Source organism: Zootoca vivipara, chromosome 2, assembly GCF_963506605.1.
Source record: "Zootoca vivipara chromosome 2, rZooViv1.1, whole genome shotgun sequence".
NCBI lineage: Eukaryota > Metazoa > Chordata > Lepidosauria > Squamata > Lacertidae > Zootoca > Zootoca vivipara.
The window spans coordinates 20,879,277-20,904,330 of NC_083277.1; the positions used below are offsets into that span (position 1 = coordinate 20,879,277).

The 25,054-nt window shown below is 39.7% G+C and overlaps 1 protein-coding gene across 1 annotated transcript in view; it reads left to right on the plus strand.

Annotated features, from left to right (window-relative positions):
* PRKAR2A (protein kinase cAMP-dependent type II regulatory subunit alpha) overlaps window positions 1-17,260 on the plus strand; it is an 89,689-nt gene extending 72,429 nt beyond the window's left edge. Inside the window, exons 5-11 of the mRNA XM_035106818.2 lie at window positions 2,116-2,222; window positions 5,809-5,962; window positions 8,737-8,838; window positions 9,669-9,743; window positions 10,434-10,499; window positions 12,830-12,968; window positions 15,744-17,260. Coding sequence (XP_034962709.1) covers window positions 2,116-2,222; window positions 5,809-5,962; window positions 8,737-8,838; window positions 9,669-9,743; window positions 10,434-10,499; window positions 12,830-12,968; window positions 15,744-15,877 — 777 coding nt within the window. The 3' untranslated portion in view covers window positions 15,878-17,260. The remainder of the gene's footprint in view (window positions 1-2,115; window positions 2,223-5,808; window positions 5,963-8,736; window positions 8,839-9,668; window positions 9,744-10,433; window positions 10,500-12,829; window positions 12,969-15,743) is intronic.
* The last annotated feature ends 7,794 nt before the right edge of the window (window positions 17,261-25,054 follow it).

The window sequence follows — 25,054 nt, forward strand, 5'->3', positions numbered from 1 at the left end:
CCCAGGGACTTTGCTTCCCCTTAAGACCTTGACTCCGATCATCTGCCAGAGGATGGTGGTGATGATGATGAATGGAGTGGTGAATCAGAAGTAGAGGAGTTTATTCTCTTGTGCAAACCTATGGAAGCCCTTTAGCTATTCATTCCATCCTATGACCCAGCTTGATTCTCCCCATCTGTTTGCCAGCTATTAAAATTATGATTATAGAGGCGTTGTAAAACCTTTTGAAACCTTTATTTCTCTAGGTTTTCTTTGTTTTGTTAATAGGTTGCTTAGCTCCTATCTGCATCCTTTTAATGATGATTCAGAAACACTGCATGCACCGGGAATCCTGGTATGATGAAAGCCCTAGAACGTCCTTTGATAGGATTTGAACAGGGAGGAGCAACCTTTTGTCTGAATGTCAGCTTCTCAAACTGCTGTAGTTCGAAACCTTTTCAGATCCCACCCCCTCTTCCCACTGAAGGTGGTCCAGAGTTTGTTTTGCAGTTCTTCTGCAGCTCTGAGATAATCCCTTGTGCTTTCAAAATGTTTATTGTAGCTTTAATCATTCAAAAAGCAGCAATACTGCAAACAAGCTGCAACTGAGAACTGAGTTCATATGTGTCAGTATCTAACAAAATTTTAGTAACCGATAGTATAGACTTGGGTGTATGTGTAACAGCGAACTGCTTTGGGGGCCTTTAGGCCATAGCTGTCAACTTCCGGATTGGAAAATAAGGGATCAGCAGCAGCGCGGCACCGGAAGTCGCTTTTTGTAATTGTTTGGCAAGTGCTATTTCATTTTGTAACACACAATATTGTGAAGTACTTCCAGATAACAGCTACTAAATGAAAGTTATATTGCTCTGGGGCCTTTTTCCAGTTAAGGGAATCCCTTCCTTTGAATCACAAATCCTTTCAGTAATGTCCTCAGTCCCACTTCTTTCTTGCTACTCAGAGCTGATTAAAATGTGTAGGAATTATTTATTTCAATTTATGAATTGCTTCCTATCTTAAAGTGATTCAGCTGTAAAAACATCAACAGTTAAAACAGTATACAAAAACAATGGGTTCGAGCCATCTAAATGTCTACCATGAGTGCCCTGGAATTTCCCCTCCCTCTCCGCTCCCTGTGCAACCCCCAAGCCACCTGCAAATCGACTTCAGGAGCTCCCAAAGCAGTTCTTTTTCGGGGGGGGGAGTTTCATTCCACTCACAAAAGTAGTCCTGCATGTACAGTGATTTAGTTGGATACAACCCAGTTAAAACAATTTCAGAATCATTACAGGTACAAGCTGTGATAAAAAAGTACTCTGTGTTAATGAAGCCCACCATCTAGGCTCTCATTCTTTTCTGTGTGCTATTTACACTATAATGTTTGAAGCAGGTTTTTGTAACATAGCATTTGCATTTTCTCGGGTTAAGAACTTTGCTTCAGGATGAGAACAGAAATCGCGCAGCGGCGTGGCAGCAGCAGGAGGCCCCATTAGCTAAAGTGGTACCTCAGGTTAAGAACAGTTTCAGGTTAAGAACAGACCTCCAGAACGAATTAAGTTCTTAACCCGAGGTACCACTGTAAAGTATTTAGTGTGCAAGTATTTTGATTACTTCACTTCTTATCCTCACATGTGTGTTGCAAAGTGAGTGAAAATACAGGCGGCAATAGGCTCTGTTCCTGGCCCTCACAAATGTCAGCAGAGCACCCATAAGCCTGTTCTGCCCCGCTCTGCCCCTGTGCTGCCCTCTTCTAGGTACAAAAGGACCTGTGTGTTGGTGATCGCATGCAAAATGGTCACCACATGTGCTTATATATAAGAACTGCATTAGTACAAGTGCCTCAAGTTGGTTGCTTGCTTGATCCCCACAACAAATGTTTAAAATAAGTGTCTGCTTTCAGAGTTAAATAGTTGGATTGCTTCATGAAATAGATTTTCTCTACATGGAGATAGCTGCCATGTTGGAAAGTGCAAATAACCTTTAACATGTAAAATACAGCTTGAATTTTTCCAAGAAGCCATTATTTACAATGGCTACTTGACTTTTCTCCTCACATGGGACTGTAGGCACAAACAGGATGATTTGAGGCATAAAAATAAAGCCAATGTATTCACCCAAGCATTATTGTCCTTTCAGGAGCAACTATCAGAGGTTCTTGATGCCATGTTTGAAATGAAAGTTCAACCTCAGGATCATGTAATCGACCAAGGAGATGATGGAGACAACTTTTATGTAATTGAACGGTAAGATGCTAAAGCATTGCTTTATCATGGGTTTAGGACTTGGTTTTTTATCTGAGTAGAAAATGGTATTCTGAAATGTAATTTAGTACTGTACCTAGGAGTGACTTGCTAGGAAACTGAATTTTCTAAGCAGGGTGCATACTGGAGATGAGGGTTCTACAAACATGATATGGTTGAAAGCACACATGATACTTGGATAATACTTCAGCCTTCATTTTATGGCTCATTCATTAATTGTCAATGGCAGAAGTAGTCAAAAGATTCCTTTGAGTTGTAGGTGTACAAAATGCACATTACATTAGCTAACCATCAACAATACTCATAATGCTTCTGCTGTAAAACACCAGCAACTTTAATTGTGCATAGCCTGAGTCTTCATTGAAGCTTTGGAGCAGTTGTCTTGTCAGAGTTATAGTAACTCTTAAGTTGATTTTGTACATTATCTCTTTAACTATGTTGACATTATCTCCAAGTAAGAATAGTCTTTTTGTGAAGCTTGTGCGTTAGTCATGAAATATGTTTATATCATTTTTGAAGTGTCTAAAACTGTCATGTAATGTTCCCTCTTAAATATTATTATCCTGACAGTTTTACTGATGAACACCTACTTAATTCTTCTACAGATAATAGTGAAATATGAACATTTATGGTTTCCTGAAGAACGAGGATGGTAATAAGATTGATGAACCAATGGATAAATGTCTGTGGGAATAAAGTCTCTTAAGAGCTCAGTTCAGCTACAGTCTTAAGATGGCACAAGATTTTAACAGGGACTTGTATACGCGTTATCTATTTATTCATTTCTATAGGAATACACACACATAACTCTTAAAATGAATCTCCAAGTGTATTACAGCACAAATCAAAGATACAATAAAATGTTTAAAAGTTTAAAGTTTAAAATGTTAAAAGGGAGGATTTGAAATCTAAAAAGAGCACATAAGAATCTCACATAGATAAAACAACTATTTAATGAGATATTTGAAAGATTTAATAAGATATTTAAAACAACTTTGAAGAAGTACCTCTTTGGAGTTTTGCAGATAAAAATGTACCGTATTTTTCCATGTATAAGGTGCCCCCATGTATAAGATGACCTCTATTTTTTTGAACCCCAAATTAAGAAATCGGGCCAGAGCCTGAACCCAAGCCCAGGCCGCCCAGGCCAGAGTTCGAACCCCTGTGCTTTCACCAGCAGTGTATAAGATGACCCCCAATTTTTGACTACATTTTTTAAAGCAAAAAACATCATCTTATACATGGAAAATACAGTAGTTTTGAAAAAAATGAGTTCTAGTAACAGGAATGATATTAACTTGTCCTTTAGTATGTCCATCAGTCTCAAATACTGCTTGGCTAGTTCACATGCCATTGGGTTTTAGAATTTGTTCCACATAGAGATTTGCTTTTTTTATCATAAGTACACAGTGTCTATGCATACCACACTAAACCATAGTTCGGTGCTACATGCACAAGTGGAAAGAAGTCACAGTGAGCCTTGGGTTTCTTCCCCTTGCATGACCAGAAGGAGGAGCTCAGAAGCTTTTGCTTCAATGTTTGATTATTCACAGCTTGTCAGTCATCTGGAACTGAAACTGTGGCTAACCTTAATTAACTATGGTTAGTTTTAATTAAACAAGCTGTTGCTTGAGGCTCAGGTGGCCTCAGTGGCATGGAGTGCCTTCCATCAACTTCAGATGGTGGCCCAGCTGCACTCCTATCTGGACAGGGATAGCCTAACTACTGTTGTCTCTGCTGTGGTAACCTATAGGATTGCATTTCTTGCTAAATTATGGTTGAGCATGATGTACAAATGTAATCAGTGATATATTTAAGACATGTTTGTCAGGAGCCAATTTATGTATTGTTCTCCAGTGATGACAACTTTCACGTGTTTCCTTTTCTTGCATTTTGCTGAAAATGTGTGAAAAATTAACTTTTTTATAAAGGGAAAACATTGCATACTCATAATCCTATAGAATAAAAATTGTGTGCAAAATATAACCAGTTGGTATTGTTTAGCTTGTCACTTACGCAATAGGATGAGTGCCTTTTAAAGTAGAGTTCTCCCAAAATGTTAATGTCTTTAACATTAAAGCTTCAGCAATTAGCACATGGCAATATTGTAGTATCAAAGTTATATTAGTCGTGCACAGACGTCATTAATTTTAGTGCATTTATTTCAGTGTGTCTACTCCAGGTTGAACTTAGTTGGATAGCATGCTTTCTTCCCTCTAATCTGCAGTTTAATACATAGACATCAACAATCCTAACTTGGAGTTGTGAGAGTTGCATGCTAAGAGCTGTATTATCCAGCAGCAGCCGCACTGAACTAGACCAGCTATAAAACTGTTGTAGGTGTCTTGGAAGTTTGCTTCATGGCTTCGACTCAAGTTGAAAGTTGGACACTGCTGTTCTAAAATAAAGTTTTAGTTAATAAATAAACTCTGACAACTTCATGCCCATTTCAGCCTAAAACCCTTTGAAGACACAAAATCCTCTAGGGGCCCAGTAGTAACATTGCTCTTTTTGTAGCGATAGATCATAATCCTTTCTGTGCTAGTGTCTTTTATTAGGATAGCATGGTACCTTGGGGAAGAGGTCAGATTTAAGGTTGTCAGATTACAAAATGTTCTTCAGTATATCTCAAGACATTGTCACAGCTTGTGTGTGTGTGTGTGTGTGTGTGTGTGTGTGTGTGTGTGTAAGCCTGGCAGTTGGAGTGATAGTGAGATATAAATACTGTAATTGGCTCCCATGCAGGTTTCCCCCCCGAATGGTACATACAGAATTTGACAAACCTAGACTGGCACTTGAGATAAAGGGAACACCAGATCATAATTAGTAGTATTTTAAATGATTAAGTAGCTGGAAAATTTAACCATTAGGGGTCAAAATTAAGTCTCATGGACGACTGCTGTCATTTGAGTACAGGATAATTTGCTTAGGGTAGTTTTCAGTTTGCATCAGAAATTTCTCTAGTAGCATAGATTGTGATCTAATTTGGCATATCTTATTTTATTTCAAAAAACTAAAAGCTTTGAAACTGCCATTTCCAGTTGGCATTCATACTTAGAGTTTATGAAACAGAAGCATTTCCATGGAAAAAAAAGTCTCTACATCACTGATAGACACTGAGATATGTTAACATATTTCTTCTAAGGCATATATCACTATCCCATCTCAACTGTTCACTTAATGTGTGCCTTCTGAGCAAGTAATTTTTTTATTTGCTTAAATTTCCTCATCTGTAAAACAGAAATAATAGGGACCCACTTCAAAATATTATTCCAAGAGCAATAAATAAAAAATATACGATATTTTGCAAATTATAAATATATATAGTACTTACAAGAGGAAAGGAATTCCAAATAAAGGCCTAACACAGTGAAAAGGAAATAGCCAAGTTATTTTGAGGGCAGATCAGGATACATGTTGGCAGGGTATATTCGCTCCAAACCACAGAGGAGAGATTCGGAAACCATCTTATTTTATTCCTTGCTTGTGTTCTTGCCAAAGTTGGAGTTTTTTAAGCAGTGTTATATTTGGTCTAATGCCCATGGTGTTTGTTTTCCCATCATTCTAGGGGATTGTATGATATTTTTGTAACACGAGATGGCCAAACTCGCTGTGTTGGCCGCTACGATAATCATGGCAGTTTTGGGGAACTGGCGTTGATGTACAACACTCCTAGAGCTGCGACAATTGTTGCCACAACAGAAGGATCCCTTTGGGGATTGGTAAGTTTATTTGGGGCATAGTGGGAAAATTACTCACATTTTGTTTGTTGTACTATTACAGGCATTATGTTTATCAGATGTTGTCCCTCTCCAATGGCTTTATGCTATTCCTGGTTTTGGCATGGCTTGCTATCTATTATTTTCAAATTTGTGTATATTAGATCTACTGTAGCCTTGGCCATTTAGCTGTTAAGCTAGCTAGCTATGCTGTCGCTTCACATAATTCATTTCTGAGAACTCGCTTTCTGTACGAAAGGCTCTCTGTACCAGATAGTCACTTCCTTGTGAGAGATTTTACGTTATTGGTGGACTGTTTTCTAAACACCAGTCCTTTTCTTTACCACATAAAGTGGACTGGGAACTGACAGTACTGACTGCTGGCTAATTCGTTTAATTTCATCTTACTGAGCTTATTTGCCTTTCCAATAAAAATTACCTAAGGCAGCATGTAAAAAACAAGATGGCTGATATTGCTTAAGGGAGTATTTGGTAGTCTTGGTTCCATGCCTAGTGGAAAATGTTTTTTTATTTTTTCTGCTCACACATATCCATGTCATATTGCAAACAGCTTTTGAAATCCTCGTTTTCCAAAGTTATTTGACATGCAGCACCAGGGACTGCTGTTCAAGAAACAAAGGCCAAAGTCCCCTTGGCATGTCAAACTAGAAATGCAATTATTTAGATCCCTGCTAGTATTAAATATACCAGTTATTTGGTTCCAGTGAACAACTGCATCTCTTGCACACCGGCTTTGATATACCTACATATGGAGTTGGAAGGTGCCTTTATAGATTCTCTTCTCCCCAAGAGGAGGAGTGCAAAGGGTTCCTGAAGTGCGGTTCCCAAAGCTGACTGAGCGCATTGCTGCTTTTTCTGGGATACACTTACAAATTGAGGAACTTCCCTTCTAGCACTAATCTGCAGCTGCTAATCTGTGATCACTTCATAGTTCCCTGCAATAATTTGCCTTGGGTGCTCTGACGTCATAGAACCCTTTGAAGCGTCATGGATTATGTGTATGTACGCTGTATCTACCAAGCTGCATGGCAACTAGTATTAAGTCCGTCTGATAGGGATGGCTTTGATCAAACGCTGTACACCACTAAGCAGGTGCGTCCTCCATTGTGGGCTTGGTCATTTGCCACCACTTTCCCCTGCTGTTAGATGGAAATGACCATCTAAGTAATTGATACTAAATATGTTATACCATGAGAGTTTATTGATTAGAGGAGGGCAAAACAAAAGGTAGCACTTTATCAGATGCATGATGTTACTTGTGAATCCCTTTTAAAAACGAGTGACCAAAATGTTGAAAAGAAATGAAAACAGTTTCATTGCCCATGCCCTCAACATGTTTTTTTTCTTGGACGTAAACTAGGTTTCTCCTTGATTATCTACATTGCTTTCAGCTTCCCAGAGATTCTCTTTCCCATGTCTCTTTCCTTTCCCGAAATGCTGCCATCATGCTGGAGCAGCTTTCTCAATTACCTTACTTTGTCTCATAGCTGCTTATTAGGCCCTGGGGGCATTCTTGAATGACAGGCTCTCCCCACCACTGCCGTACGCTAGAGAAATTAAACATGAGCAGCATTGCAAGCCTGTGCTGACAAAAATGGGAAACTGAATTACTGTTTTCTGTAGTTATTGCACAGCCATTACAAATTCTGTCTTCTATTGCTCCAGTGTACAGTTTACTGTTTCTGCAAATATAACATAGCTATATATCCAGCTGCAAATGAATTCTTCCTTTCCAAACATATTAATACACTCTTTCTTTTCTTTATCCAAGCAATTGTTTTTGTTTCAGAGACTGGCTGTTTTCAGAATAGTTTTCCTTTCAGTTTTTAAGCAATTTCCAGGGCTACAGTTCCATGATATTTGAGTGCATTTTTTAAATGTAATTATCAGTAACTAGGAAAGCAGGGTCGAGCTGGTCTTCTCAGGAGTTTATGTATTTCAGGGTTTTATATATTGCTTAATATTGAGAATTTCTAAGTGGTGTACATAAAACATTAAAAACTGTTAAAAGAATAACAGTATGGCATTAAGGCAGAGATGGTAAACATGTGGTGCAGGTTTCTCATTTGTTTGATTTTTATGCTTAATATACATTTAGCCCGCCTACCCCAAATTGTCTCCATCATCCATCCCAGCTAGCTGCATCTGAGATGATGATGCTTCCTCTATTATTGTGGCTGAGATAACTTGCCATTTGGCTTTTCTTCTCCCAGCATACTCCTGTGCAGGGGGCATTGGGCCTGAATTTAATTTCCTCTTCCTTTTCTATCCCTTTCCCTTAAATGTATTGCTTTTATCAAATGGCAAGCTGCCATCTTAAACTGTGAACTGCCTTATGTGGATTTGCAGAAAGGTTGGCAAATTTCATGTGGACATTTTAATTCCATATTTAGTATGCAATTAATGGGTGAGCTGAGCTAAATAAATGTTTGCTCATTTTCAACAAGCAGTTTTTGAATGTATCCTCTGCATCAGTCAAAGTGCATGTAGAGAAACCAGGTTAGGAAAGAGCCATTTCCCCCTCTCTTCTCTCTTCCTGTTTCCTCTCCAGTATTAACATTACTGTGTGGACATTTCAAAAGCTAGTACCAGAGCCCTGACTAGAAAAAAATGTGACACTTCTTACAAAGAATTGAAACATAATTATAACTTTACAGGGGTGAGTTCCTTGTTTCTATTGACGAGGTCCTTGTTTGACTAATTCAGATAGAAGTTGTCAGGGTAAATAACCTACACTTTAATGCTGCTTCTTAAAGGATCGAGTGACGTTCAGAAGAATTATTGTGAAAAACAATGCAAGGAAAAGGAAGACGTATGAACTATTCATTGAGTCAGTACCCATCCTTAAGTCACTGGAGGTAATGTATTTTGTTGGAGCTGACCCATAAAGAATGATTAATATTGATTTGGGGCACTGCTATACTTAACTTTTCAGCATTGTAAATATTCGGTGGGTGGCTGAGCCTGCCAGGCTTGGATAGGACTTGTAACAGCAACTCTTTTAGAACCGTGCTGTATTTCTACATTAACTATTTCAGCCAGCCTTGCTACTTGTCTGGCGAATTCTCCCAAGGTGAGGAGAGGACAAATTATGTGGGACAAACTATGCCAAGCTCTTGAGGCTTTGTATGGCTCTGTTCCCAATATTAAAGGGATTCTAATGGGAAGATGCTAATGGAACCTTCAGAATGATGACTTGAGCTAGCTGGCAGCTTAATAAATGCTGTCACCAAGAGCTGCCTGTGTGGTTCTCCCTATTGCCTTTCTAGTTACTAATTTAAAATGAAGGCAAAAGAGCTCTATGTGGCGCTTTTGTGGTTGTCACTGCTGTTTCTCTTTGGCTTTCAGGTATACTAGAAGCAACAACACGCATCAATTGCTGTGTCCAGTTTCATGATTTGGGGAGGGATGGAGAAGCAGACTTTCTTTGAGCTGCCAGAACTAAGGGAAGCAGTGGAAGGAGTAGGGTTGAGGGCAAGCGTGGGTGACAAAAAACAGTGAATGGGTGAACAGCCTATTGGCAATAAACTGCAATGCTGTTTTGGAACGAAGTTATGCAAATAATACTGTGGGAAGGGTTTAAGATATCCACATAGCGGCACTTTGGTCACCTTGTTATAGCATTTGGTTAGGTTATGCCGGAGGAAGGATTATGGGAGGTGGAATTCATTTTCTCTTTCTGTTCCAGCCTGCAGAGCGAATGAAAATTGTTGATGTAATAGGGGAGAAAACGTTTCAAGATGGGGAGCGTATCATTGCTCAGGTATGTGTACACCATTCTTCCACAACACACTCGTATCGTAATGTCAGGTTTACCTTGACTTCATTATCAGCATGAACTGTTCTTCCTTGTTTTAGCGGATCATACCTACTTATGTTACCCAAACGAGCATACAGAAAGTAAAATGAATATAAGCCTTTAGGGGGACTGGTGTTCGAGTTTTAAGCAGTGTGGCCATTTATGTGCACCTTTCTTCTTTCCTTGACCAAAGTGCTGTGGTATTGCTGTGGCACTTCATGCTTCTGCTGATGTACTTATTTGTCATTCAACCTGGATCTTTTGTTTTCCCTCTGTCCTGTTATTTGCATTTTATAGGAACACTCAGGAACTTAGCACAATTGTGGTTTGATGCCAGTATTTGTACCAGTGAGGTTTTGAATTGGAATCCCCCCCCCAATGCAACTTAGGAAAATTTACATCAGAAAACGCCCCAGAGAGAGATAATTTAGTATGTTTATGTGTATTTAGTAAACAAAGCTAACAACTTCAAAACCGTTAAGCTTGTCTAATATTTGATTTGCACATGGCATCCATTTGTTGCTGCTAATGAACTTATGAAACACAAATTTTTCAATGAAACAGTAAAGCAGTGGAACACCACCACCCCAGTCGGTGGGCTGAACAGTTTCAGAAAATGAAAACAAATCTGAAAACAACTTCTTGTCTTCACAGGGTGATAAGGCAGACAGCTTTTACATTGTAGAATCTGGTGAAGTAAAAATCTTGATTAAAAGCAAGGTGAGTTCAAATACGTTGTGGTGCTGATTGGTTAAAATTTAGTAAATACAAATATCAATAAAAAATGACCAGTAAAAAGCAATCATTTTCAGGAATCTTGCTATAAGAACTGCTACTTATTTTACTCTAAAGTTACTATTGGGGCGGGAGGATGGAGGGAAGCAGTTGTGTGAAGGTATTAACAGTTTCTTAGGACACCAAAAGTTCATGTAGGCTATGAGCAAGACCACTGCAAAGCCTTCAAGCTGTGGATTGCCATAGTTAGAAAAATACACTGGTATGAAAATCTAAATTATCCTGTTGTGAAAAGGAATCCCTCTGACATTATATATGCATCTTTAAAGAAAGTACAGACTAGGTTTTTTTTATAAAAAAACCAAACACCGATTAAGCCTAAAAATCTATTTCTATGGGAAGAAGAGGTTTGGTCTCCCTCTTCTGCATTTAGTGTGACTTTGCTTATGGTCTGTGTTAGTTTGGTTGTAATTTCCAGTTGAGGAATTGCCTTTGCAAGTGAATTCTCAAGACTTAATAATATAGGGGGAAATGTAATGAGAGATTGCTGTTGCTTCCGTGTTACCTTGCACACACATGGATTTGTGAAAACGAGTTTAAAAGAAAGCAGTTAATATGCATTTGAATGGGAAAAGGTTAATGTACAGTACCAGGGAGAGAGTTCAGGGCTAATCTACAGAGGATGTCATTTTTGTACAGCAGTATTCTCTGTGTAGGAATGAAACATATACACTTACCGGTACGTGTGACCAATCCACGCATGTGTCACTTGTCACAAAACGTATATTCTAGACATACATTTTTATAGGCACATTTTCTATACATAGCTTTCTTAATTAGTTTCACCTTACAGAAATAATTTTAGTATAAGAAGGAAAGTTATGTATGAAATGGTACTAAAAATACATAGGAATTGTCCTATGTGAATTGGTCATTTAGATTCATTGTGAAGGAAATAATATACATAAGTGAGAGGTTGGGGCTGGTTCACATACAGAAATTTGGCAGTATTTATCCCCTCAGAAGGAGCTACCAAGCCTGCAAATGTAATCTAATTTAGTTTTTTAAAAAATTCCTGGATAAATAAATTTGTGTGGAAATTAGCATAATAATAATAATACCTTTATTGTCAATGTACAACCTGTGTACAATGAAATTAACTGATGTTTTATCTTGCCAGGCGCAGCTAATATGCCTGCAACTTTTATCCAATTCTGTTTTAAAAAGTTTATCACATTTTTTAATTTCTCAAAATAGTGGTTAGCTTTGATTTTCCTGAATCTGGTTTGAAATTCAGATCTGAATCACACAGCCGTTAAATAGGTCTTGAGTCCAATTGGGCTGTTTTCTGAAGCATTGAAACGGTGCAGACCAAAGCTTATGGCTTGTGCACACCTCTTGTTAAAAGCTCAGTGTTCTTAGCATTGTTGCATTGTAACCTACAGGCAAGGGAAAGGAGGAAGTGTTTGTACAGCAGAGAGGAGGAGAAAGGGTGTGCATGAACCCATGTCCCACTCCTACTGTTAAATCTGCTTTGGGCCATCATGCCAGAAGTTTTTCATATGAATTATGCCATATGCTAACAGTCACAATGTACCCTGGCTATCAACAAAAAAATATTATGTTTCCCAATGGAGCAGTAATAGAATGCAGTCAACAAAAAAGCAATTTTCAATACCTTAGTGCTTTGCCTTCTCAGCAGCGCACTTATTGCTTTTGAGTGAAATCCATGTTCACATTATGCAGCTGCAGAGATGTATTGAGGGGCAAAGCCTCTTGTTAAGTCAGCCTTGATTTAAGTGGATAGGTGTCATAGCTGAGAGAACTGCTGTGCAAATAGTATGCTAGAACACCCAGAACTTGCCTCTTACAGTGGCACTTTCCCTTAGAGAATCTGTTTTACTTTAATTCCTCCAAACATAACTGTACAGAATCCTCTAGGTAACAGTGAAATCAATCAATAGTTTCAATATCAATGTAATAATATTTTTTAGAAAACGGTTATCATTGTATGGGTCCTAGCTGGACCGACCTCATTCCTCAGAGTCCTGTTGAAATAAATACTGTGTGTGCCAACTTCAAAAAAATGTAGGCATTGCTGCCTTCCAGCCTTCTTTGAGAGCAGAGCTTTACAATGAGGGCACCACCACAGAAAAGCCTCTGTAGTTTGTGATACTTCAGTCTGATAGTCATGGAATGGACAGCAGGGCACTCAAGTAGTGTTGCTGCACAGAAGGGTTTGACGGGGAACGCTTTCAATGCCATCTTACGTCCATAAACAAGAATCACTTCCAAGTGTTATGCTTCTAATGCAGACCGTCACAGGAAAGGACGCAAACCAAGAGGTGGAGATTGCTCGATGTGAAAAAGGACAGTATTTTGGAGAACTTGCACTTGTTACCAACAAACCCAGAGCAGCCTCTGCCTATGCAGTTGGGGAGGTCAAATGTTTAGGTAAGAACTCTTTCTCTCTTCTTGTGTGTGTTCTATCTGATCAAGTACCATCAGCGGCTCCATTTCCTCCACACTTCCGTTTGGATCCATAATCTTTCTGTTTGGGTACCTCATTATTATTATTACTTACTACTTATTAAATTTATATACCGCCCTTCATCAAGAGATTCCAGGGCGGTCCACAGAATAAAATACCTTAGCACCACCAGCGAGAAAATCTGTTCCATTGAGTTTCTAGCTCTTTTCCCTGTGAAGAAAATCTTGAAAATAGGACAGCATCTTTCTTAAAGGGTCCAATATGTTATAATTGTGATGTTTGAGTTGACCCACTGCATAGCTTTTTGGTGATCCCAGTTGGTTAGAAGATTGCTAGCAGAAGATGTGCTATGCAAGGATTTGTTTCCAAAGATTTGTTTTATTTCCTTGGCAAGTACCTGTGTTTGGGCCTGTTTACACAATTTGAATCCTAAGTGAACTTGATGCCTTGATTTCTTCATCCAAGATGGTAACTTGGAAGTTCAGTCAGTGATGCCTAGTAAAATTACAGTTTCCTGATTCTTCACTCTTATCTTGGGTGAACGACTATATTCGTTTCCATAATAGGAGACAATGAATGGACTTCAGTTTTATGGTCAAATGTGCTGACTTGTGAGTGAACCAAGTCAGTCGTAGATGGAATGAACACACTGTAATTACTTTCTAGCATTATATTATTTATTATTTTAAACCAGCCATCAATTTAAAATCCCAGGGCAGTTTATAGAAAATCAGTTAAAACAAGAAAATTCAGGTTTCCAACCATAAAAAGCAAAGAGTTAAGTAAACATTGATGAACAGCAATGCAGCTTTGTTTTAGATAACAACAATACAAACTGCAGTGGTCTTTATAAAAACCCTCACCTGAGCAATTATTTTCAAAAGCCTAGGTGAAAAGATAGTCTTTACTTGACACCCAAGGCCCCATAGTGAAGGGGTCATGTTAACCAACAGAGTTATCTAAGGATATCAGTATTTATAAAGTTCCCTTGAAACTTTATTATCTGCTCAAGAGGAAGTGAGCTGTCATTTAAAATCGGGAATTGTAACTGTTAATATAATCCAGAGATTGTGGTTTATCACAGATTATTTAAACATGACAGTTTCATAACCCACAGTTTAAAGTGTGCTTGTTTTGAAGCTAGAGTTTGTGATATACCACACAGTTGTTTCACATGGCAAGTAGTCTATGAAACTGAAACTAAATGCTTGTGAAATCCCTCTGCCTGTGCAGAGGAAAGTGTGTGAGCCCGAAACTTCACTTGGGCTTCCAGCTCGTGCTCATAGCACTAAACCTTGGTCTAGAATAGTATTTGAACACAGCCAGTCCACATCACAACTGTTGAGCCTCACTAGTGTCCCATTCAGATAAAGGTGTACCCCCGGCTAGAACATAACCAGCTTCATGTTGCACAGGAAGATCAGTAGTGGCAGGCAAGCCAACATTCAGGGTCCTTGATATTCTTGAATCTCTTAACAAGCTTCCAAGGAACTCTGGTGTTCTCCAGAACACATTTATTAAATCCTCTGACTTTGCAGAATGGAGAGAAGGCAAAACCAGTGGGTGCCTGGTGGCTTGGTAACAAAGTGGTTTACAAATTTCTTGATGTGTTTTACGTTTTGGAGATAAAGCAACATAGAATTATATACGGTACTTAAATCACAGGTTATCCTAGTTGAAATCAGTTCCTTCCAGTTTGCTTCAAAATCTGACAAGGGCGTTCAGTTTCATTTTTATTTTGTAAATTTATATCCTGTTCAGCTATGTTTAAAAAAAAAAGAATTCCAGGGTTGTTTACAATACAGTGGTAAAATTGTAAAACAGTTGAAATCTAAAAGAGCAATATGAAAGATTAAAAAGCCTGGTGTCCAGAAGACATTAAGGGAGACACCAAGAAGGCCGTCTCTTCCCATCAGTAAGTTTCAGTCAGATACACAACCAACAAAGGCCTCTCTCATTCATGTTCCCTACCAATGATGTTTAAAAGCGTATTGACTCTGATACTGGAGGTATATTGATTTCAGAAACGTTGCTCTCCAGTTTGGCTCTGTGTTTGCTTGGGTGTCAGCTAGCAGAGAACAGATTCAGTCACAGAATTGTTTTCTTGATTTGTATGCTGAGGTTTCTCTGATGTTATGTTGGTGAGAAGTTTGGAAACCAGCTTGTTAATAACAAGCCAGCTTGTTCTCACTGGCTTTGTTTTCTGTTCATTCTGCTGGATGCGGCCTACAGCCTAGAATTAGATACATTTCTGGAATAGCCTTGGGATCCACAGTAAATAGCAATACCAGGCAAAGGTTTGTGGTCTGTGAAAAGTGGTTTCCCTTGAAGAAGGAGAAATGATCTGATTTGGAAAGGATCCATCCTTCGGATCAACTTTGCCACTTTCCTTCTGTCCATGTGACTTAACATGCTGCTGATGCAGCAGTTCAAACTAATAATAATAATAATAAATTTTATTATTTCTACCCTGCCCATCTGACTGGGTTTCCCCAGCTACTCTGGGCGGCTCCCAACAGAATATTAAAAACACGCTAAAACATCAAACATTAAAAACTTCCCTAAAACAGGTGGCTGCTCTTGGAGCAACCATAAAAACTTCCAGGAACAATGTCTCCCTGTTTTCCTGGTTCACTTGTTCTGCTGCCAGTTTCTTTGGAGGGGCGGGTGGGGGCGGGGATTTCCCTTGAAGCCTCTTTTGATGCATTCTTTCCATGTCTCCCTGTGTTTCTGTGCAGTTATGGATGTGCAAGCATTCGAAAGGTTACTTGGGCCCTGCATGGACATTATGAAGAGGAATATAACCCATTACGAAGAGCAGCTGGTAGCGTTGTTTGGTTCTAGCTTGGACCTGACACATCCAGGCAATTAGGCACAGAGTACCTTAGTGCCTTCTCAGTTCAAGACACAGAAAAGTCTCCTATTAGCAACAGCGCAGCACCACACAAATGAAAGAAGGACACTATGGGACAGTGGCTGTTGGTGTCTTCTTGGGCATTTTTTTTTTAGAAACCTACATAGGTCTCAGCACAGCTGGACAGGTCAAGGTTTGCTCCAGGCCTCTGCTTTGCTGCTGCTGAAATTTCATTATTAGACCTAGCTTACTGCTGAGTCTCTTAATCCTCCTTTCACTTTGCTTGATTCAGAATGGCATGTCTCTCCAACAATTCAAGTGCCTGATACGAAAGATGTGGAGCCCTCTTATTTGTTCTTGTTTTAAAAAAAATCATTGCGAGAGAAAACTTTGTAATTGTGATTTGGAATAGCAGGTGGCTCTTCCTTCTTTCTTTCAGGGACAGCTACCTCCTTACAGTATCTTCCTTTTGACGTTTCCTCCCCCTGACAGAGTATCAATCTGCTTTTAATACAGATGTTGTACTTGGATTTGAAATAGTTGGTAATGTCAAGGGCACGGGAAGATTTTGGAGCTTGCGAGTTCTGAGGTTTCCCTGCCATCTGCTGGAAATAGCAGGTACTGTAGCTTCTAAAGCTTCTGGGTCCAAGGGTCGATGAATAATGAAGCAAAATACTGAATTATGAGCAGTATCTAGCAGAAAACGAATTAGTATTTTTAAAATATTTTTAGACTATGGTGAATTTGAATATTAGGTCAAGGGATCCAGTGGCCAGAAGTGTTGCAACAATATTGTCCTCCAAAAGTTCACCTGTTTTCTTGATTAAGACTTAATCTGTGGTCTGATGGGAAACAGAAGTGCGTAACTCAAGTTCCTTTTGTGGGGATTCTTTATACACTTCAATTTTGCATGGCACTGCCTTGCGCAGAATCCGTTTTAATGCTCTTTTTTTAAGGAGGGTTGGTTTGTTTTTGTTTTTGGGGTAACTTATATTTATGTACTTAAGGGGCTCCCTTCTACAGTAATATTTTACAGCATTCTTTAACAAAATTAGTATACACTTTCCAGTTGCCAAGTCTGTTTGCTAAATCTTTTTTGGAAACTTACTTCAAACGAGAATGATTTCTTTAAAAAAGAAAGAAAAGAAACCTAAAATGAAAAAATCTCACTCCCTGGACAATGATATTGTGGCTGGAGGGATCTTTGAGCTCGGATTCAGTTAATTACATTTCTCCAAAACACTTGCTAAGTCAGCAGCATATTTTTTAAAAAGTATCTTCTTGCTTACTTAAAATAATTGGCACCATCCAGTGATGTTCATCACCTGTGCAATGAAAATCTACTTGCACAATAGAACTTGGAGTTCCTCGTCTCCCTCATTTCATCCCTTGTGCACCCCCCACCCCCCAAAAAAAATCTGCTCTGGCAATTCCCCCAACCCTCCGGAGCAGATTTTGGGAGAGAGGAAGGAAAAGCCCTCTTGCTTGTGGGGCCTCCTGCTCTCACTATGTTTGATCTCGGCCAAAATCTGGATTAAATGTTATCCAAGTATTATATCTACAGCAACTAGATTTTAAAACGATTCTCTTTATAGCATTAGAAAGAACATTCTTAAGAGAAAAGTTTTGGAACCTGTAAGTAGTCATTTTGCTTTGACTATTTCATTTTCAGTGTTTCTCAGTGTGTTATAAACATGACTATTTTGGAGAGAGATTTTTCACTAATTACGGATTTTCAATGATAGATTAAAACCTTTTAATCATTGTGGCCCAGCCATTTAAACCTGAAATAATTCCACCATTTCATAATTCCTCCTTCTTGGCAATGCCACAGATCTAAACCACAAATTAGCTCATAGTTAGTAGCCATTTCCCAGTTTGTCTCATTTTTATGTTTTTACATTAGCAATTTAAGACATAATTTTAATATGTTGTTGAATCAGGGAATGATACTGTACTAGCTTGAAGGCAAAAGGACTTTTTTAATGTAATGAAAGCCAATGGAAAAGACGTCCAAGCTCTGGTGATTGTATCCTGCGTTTCTTCCCCCAACACCTCCATTTCAGCTGTGCATTCTCTGCTTGTAGGAGACAGGTTTGCTACAGTTGCAACAGCCCAGAAGCAAAATATGCTTCATTCATTTTAAGATTTTACACCAAAGATATTGTTTTTCATTGTAGGATTTTCAGTGTGTAAACTTCTTTTAGGTTGTGGATCTAAATAAGGGGATTGGTTGAAAAAGGTCACTGTGGAGCCTTTGTAAGCTGAGTTGAGCAGGTATGCATTCAAGCCATTCTCAAGTTTTCCTTAATATTTTGTCAAATTTCAGGTGAGCCAAATTCCTTCTAGACCCACAGTTTCCAGTCAGTAGAGGCCTTCCCTTCTTATGCTGGGCACTTACTCACTAGAACCCTGCAGGCTTTTGTGTTTGTCCTATATAACATTGCTTTATAGTTCTTAACAGGTTACTCAAAATGGCACCTTCTCAACCTGGCCAAGCTGAAGTAACACTTTCTGGGGTTCTGTTTGTTGGAGACTTGAAGAGGATTCTGCATTAGAAAGAAATGACAGGGACGGGAGATGGCTTTACAGGAAGTAGAGTGGGTGAGGGCCAGACTAGCTATACTGATCTATAGACTACCCGCTGAAAATAATTTTCTATACTTTTCTGAAAGCAGGCATGTTGAAGGGCTCAAATGCACAATCCCAAAATTGGACGTTCCTTTCTGTGCAAAACTGATTAATCTCTGTGTGTTTATGGATGGTGGACTGGTCATACGAATCACTATCAAGAGCCACAATTTTCTGGTGTTCCTGTGATAAGTTGTGTAGGAATTCCAGCTGAACATTCAAGGAGGACACTCTTCTTTCTTTGGCTGGATTTAAATACAAGTCCAGTTTGTAGCCGGGTGGATTGCTCCTCGCACTGAAGACATCAACATTACTTTTAAAATGAACCATTTTTTATTTGTCTGAGTGGTAATGATTTGGCTATTGTAAAATGATGTGTTGTAAAATACTTAGAGTGAAAGATACTTGGATGAATCATGTTGGCATCTACTATTTCCCCTTCACGCCTCCATCCCCAATCTCCCTGGAGTCTAGCAATATTGACCGAGAGTGGTTCAACTCCCATTTTTTGGATCACTGCTTTACCATAGCTGCATTAACTCCTTATGACATTTGAACGTATTTTTAAGAATTTTGTTTCTGCTTCTGGTATTGCTCTTTATCAAGGGGGGGGGGAAGAAATCTGCGAATAGTTTGTGTACGATCACTGGTGATGTCTAGCTTTAATAAGAGAACTCAGCATCAAAGTGGCCAATGAGATTGAGATATCTTCATATGGTCATTTTTTTAAAACAACACCAACACCAACAACACAGCTTTCTGCTTGTCATTTTTGAGGCTGGTAGGAAGAGCCTGCAGTGTCCCTGTGTTATACTTCTGTTAATGTCACAGCACAAATTTCACTAAATGTATGTAAGAAACGAAATGTTGATATGTGAAATGCAGGTTTGCAGAGGAGAAAAGGTAAACCCCTTTAAATGCCATTTTCTTTTCAGTTGTTATTGACATGCATTTGTATACTGGTCTTGCCAAAAAATACAACTTTTCTGGGTCTGGTCCCCCCGTTATATTTTGTTGTGAGTACTGCTGGTGACGTCAGTGTGTTCCAGTTGCTCAACCACATGATTCATTTGAAGAGGCCTTCTCTCTGTGTGGTTTCTCCCTGTACAGGCTTTAGGGCTATGTTGCGCCTTTATCACCCAGGAAGCAGGAAACGGTCCCTAATCTCTTAGGCACGTGGCACACATTTTCTGAGCCTATCTAAAGCTTAAACCATGTGCTATGAATGCTTTTCTCCGGTCACAAAGGTAATTTCAATTTTGCTTAAAAACGCTACCTCAAGGCTCCAAGTGCTGTAAATGTGTCTTGCCTGTGAGAATTCCACAAACTGGTTATGATGAGTTCTGTTGCATTAAGTATGTGGGATGTTCTCTTGGGTTTTTTTTAAATCTGTTGGGGAGGGGCCTGTTTTAACTCATTTTTACAGCTAATATTTGATTATTATTTTTTTGTTCTTTTGTTTTCAAAAAGTGTGGGCAGATTTGCAGAGGGATCAGTTCTTGCACTATAGTATTGCCCAAGGTGGGGGAGAGTGCACCCGCCATACGAGATGCTGGTGTCAATCTGATCTGGGGTTTGACTACACTTCCGACTAATAAAACCTGACATGCCATGTCCAGCCTTCCTGATTACCTTCTTGTGTGTCTTAGTCTGCTTTTTAAACTTCAGCGAGCGTGATCCTTGCCTACACTTACAAATGAAGAGAGACAATTCCGCTTGGGCCATGTGCAGTACTGAATACAGGCAATACTGAAAGGCCATGGCTGCTTGGGGCAATAACTCTTGGGGAGAGAGGAAGGGCCATTGCATAGTGGAAGAAGGCATGCTTTGCATGCAGAGAAGGTCCCTGGTCAAATTCTTGGCATCTCCAGTTTAAAAAGTCTCAGGTGGCAGGTGCTAGGAAAGACCTTTCAGTCTGATATACCCCGGGCAATCATTGCCAGGCAGAGTGCATAGTTCTGGGTGGATGGACCAGTACCCTGACCCAGTGCAGCCCCCCTGAGATCACTTGGGTTGCAGGTCAGAAACAGGCGCTCAAATTCTCTTGCATGTCAGACTCCTTGCAAACGGGAAGCTAGCATGCCAGACAGGAAAAGCTGCATGGGCGGGGAATAAACAAATAATTATTATTACTATTTCTAGCCCCCACAGTCATAGAGAAGCTTTCAAAAGTCAGTCTTGCACTATTCCCAACTTAGGTTGAACACCTGGCTTACTAACTCAATTGTTCTTCCCAAGCCCACATGCCCCCCCCCTTTTTTACATATTACTTTCTCTCTCCAGAATGTGCATTTGGGTTTTTATGCCGGACGAATCATTAAACTGTGCAGGTGGAGTAACTCGTTCAGTGTCTGGCTACTAAATGAAGGTTACAGAACAGTAGGGGTTTTTTTAAGTTATAAATTTATCTGTAGGGGAAACTGTAGCTATTATAGAGGGTCGATTTATGAATCATAAGGCATAAACTTCAGTGCATTAGAATCCCCCAGCTGCATGAAATAATATCCTAAGTTGGGTGTGGGTGTTTCTGGCTGCCTGGCTGGTTGGCATTTGTCTGTCTCAAGAGAAGGAAGAAGAAAAGTAAGCAGTAACATCAGAGAGGAAAGAAATGCAAGGAATAAAGGTAATAATTACGTTAAAGTTTAATTTTGTCAAAAATGATTATTCACAATTCACAAAGCAACATTAACACCAACATCCTAGCAGTGGTCAGCTAATTAAGAGGTTTTGAGGATTAAAAAGGCCATTATCTCAGGCCACTGGGGTGATAGAATTGAAATCTTGATAAATTGTAATTCACTAGATTCATCCTGTAATCTTTCTCTGAAGCTCCTTCATTCAAGCATGACCACCTTAAGGTGAGTAACAGTATTCTGTGAGGTTGAAGGATTGTATGGATTTTGCCACAGATTGGACACCTGATTCTAGAGTCCTTGCCTTGAAAAGTTCAAATGTTTGCAAGCCAGTGGAAGATACCATTGCTCTTATTTATTTACAATTTTCAGTCCCACCTTCCCACTACAATAAGTCCTGATGGCAGTTGGTGGCTGAGGAAAGCAGAATGTCAGAGAAGGATCTGAAATATTTTCCTTGGAGCTAGAATTTGCATTTATTCTGGCTTGTTTATTCTTTATTCTGGCTTCTAGACATTGCATTATGACAACCGTAACCTAGGTTTAAGGTGCCATTTGATGATTAGATCATATATCTGATTTTCTAACACTTTCCCCATATTTCCACACGGCATTGTTACAACACAAGGTATTCCCGACTTTAATAATACTTTTTTATTTACACCCCGCCCTCCCCAGTCATGCTGGCCACATGACCTGGAAGCTGTACGCCGGCTCCCTCGGCCAATAATGCGAGATGAGTGCGCAACCCCAGAGTCGGTCACGACTGGACCTAATGGTCAGGGGTCCCTTTACCTTTACCTTTACCTCCCCAGTCAAAACCGGGCTCAGGGCGGCTGACACCAGTAAAATTACAACAAGACATAAAGAAAAACAATTAGTTAAAATACAAAAAGGCTCATTATTATACAATCTCTGATAAGAAATTGGTGCTCATTCTTCCTGCATGTCAAGTTGTAGCATGCAGGTGGATGTTCTCAGCACCTGTCCGATAACTCTGGGAAGCCTATCCCAAAGAGGTGGTTGTGGGGCTTTCTTGTGGTGCTACACCAGTATGGACTGATATGCAGGAGTTAAGCCTATAGTTTTGCAGAGCTGTTCTTCTTTTTCACCCCAAGTCTTTTGGATGCAGTTGGGTTAGCCTAGTTCTGTTACAGCCGTCCTTGATTAATTCTGGGAGCAATTGTCAGTACGCCACAGCCAATCAAATTTCCTGTTGGGCAAACTACCGAGGATTTTTTTCGTTTTTGTATAACCAAAGGTGCAAAATGTTCCAGGCAGTAGGTAATTGGGAATCAGCTTTTCCATTCTCATGACTTTCTTTCCAGGCTGATAAGAGACAAGAAACATTTATTGGCTCTGTAATGTACCCTTACAAAAAAACACGAACTACTATAAAATCAAAGAACAGATGGTTTTGATGGAATTAAGCTATTTTTAGCTCAAGAAAAACAGAAAAGCAAATTATAGGCTGGACTGGCATACACGACTTCCTTCTCCCCTGTTTATAAAGCAGCATCAGGTTGGTTCCAGTCCTATTTGGGCATTTTCCTAAAAATGCTTCTGTTGCACGACTTGTCTTTCCAGGCCTCCATTGATGCCTCCGTATCAGAGCTGTCTCTGCATATGAAACCTACACCAGCAACCACCTCTCCTATGCTTGCATTAGATGCTGGAAAGCCAGGAGGAATCAAGTAATGTTACATAACGTGATGTGTTGGGTTATGCTGTGTGGCAAGAGGAACAGCACAGAAGGGCTGGGGAAGGATACCAACCTATTAATTTCCTCTTGAATATCTGCCTTTGATCCTTGTCCAACGTAAGTGCTTTGTGTTGGCGGCCTAAACAATTCATTTGTCATAGTAAGGAAGAGAGATACTGGAGGTTAGCTTGATAAACAGGAACCCTGAAGTATATTAGATGCATTTCAACTAATGTGTGATCCTCACTATTAGCAGAGGGCAGCGAGCTCAAAGTCCTTATAGCCCTGTAGATGGCAACCAAATTGTGGAGTGTGTCTATCCTGTAATACTCCCACTCTCCCCCCCCCCCAATGTTCCTTTTCTTTCTTTCTTTCTTTCTTTCTTTCTTTCTTTCTTTCTTTCTTTCTTTCTTTCTTTCTTTCTTTCTTTCTTTCTTTCTTTCTTTCTTTCTTGTAGAGCATAAGCGCAGGGACTGAGTCACAGGGTTATCAAAAATGTGTTATGGTACTTCCCCAGGAAGTGGTGTCTCCAAGAATTGGGGCATAAGTCAAAATGAAAGGGAGTGGGGATATGGTTATATTTTGTAACTGACCATACTGGAGGGGGCAAACACTCCTATCTATGCAAATTGCTTGAGCACTTGAGCCAGTATATAACTAAATGCTACTCGGAAGACCCATAGAAATGAAAAAGCAGGACTCGCATTGAATACCACCCATATATTCTAGTGCTTGTGGGAATGTTCAGCGTGTCAGGAGAGGATATATTGTTTATTAATATCCTTCCTAACTTGCGCTAGCAAGTTGCTTTACTTAGCAGAATTTACATTCCCCTTCTCACGCACAGCAGAAAACTAGTTGCAAACTCGTGTGAGTTTCTTAAGACAATACACAATTCAATCTGGCCTGTCCAGATTGAAATGTGTTCTAATATTTTCCTGGTGAGACCCCTTGAATCCCTCCTAAAAGAATAAAGGCATCACAGTCTTATTCATAAGCAATAAAAAGAAAGTTTATTCACGATCAGGCAGAGCACAGTGTGATCCCTGAAGGCAGGCTTTTGGCTTAAAGTTACAAATGTATAAAAACAGGTTTACCCCTTAAGGGAGATGACCTGAGGGACTGCTTGGCTGGCAGCCAGCAGTTCATTCCAGGAAGTTCACAGGACGAAAAGATGGAAAAGAGAGAGAGTGGCAGCATGCCTTGTCCTTTTACCAGGTCTGGAAAGGTCACACCCACCCACTAGTCACATGCAAGGAAGGATGCTCCAGACCAGGAGGAAGAGGAGGTTTCGACTGGCTGGACCAAACATTCCCTTGCATGTCCACTCTAGGAAAACAAGGAATGTTGTACTTGACTGCTCTCAGTGGATTACATCCCACAGTGCTGTGGGAGAAATTCAGCATGCTGCCAGTTACAACAGCCCCATGGGAGTAGTCAAGGGGGCAGCTGCCCCCCCCCAAATCAAGTCAATAAATAAAAAAACTTAACTGACCAATCGCATCACAGATAGCTTGGTTCTGTCCCCCGCCAACATAAAGCCTCCCCCCCCCATGAAGCCTGGCTACGCCCATTAACAGCCCACCCTTCCTTTCCTCTGCATGCCAATTTGGGGGGGGGATGGGAGGTAGAAGGGGAAAGCCCCATTACACTGAACCTAAGAGTGACATGCTGTGGGTTAGATCTGTGAGCTCCTAGGGGAAGCAATATTTGAACTGAGGACATCTGGGTTTGTACTTCATAACTTAGCTACTATGTTGTGAAGCTGTGACACCACCATTCTCCATTACTGCTTGCCATTCACTTTGAATAATTTTCTTTTGGTAACCTTTTAAAGGCCACATTTTAATTTAGTTCTGGTTGTGTGTCTCTTCGGGTTGCCTTGGGCGAGATAAAGCACCTAACAAATTTAATAAATAATAATAATTCTAAGCAAATTATAACCATCTGGTGGCTTTGTGTTCCTATTAACACGAGTAGGGACCTTTTACTTTACATTGTGGGGTTTTTTTTGCAACACAACTTACCTGCCTTCACTTTCTGCCCTGAACCAAAAGAAAAATAACAGTTTAATGAGTGCATGCTTCTGTTGTTGGCATATTGCATTAAATGAGTTCATCAATAATATTTAAACACTAATTCAAAAGCCTTTGCGCCAGATATGAATGTTCAAGTGGCATTTTGTAGAAAGCTGCAGTGATTGCTTAACTAATTGGTTAGATTGCTTTC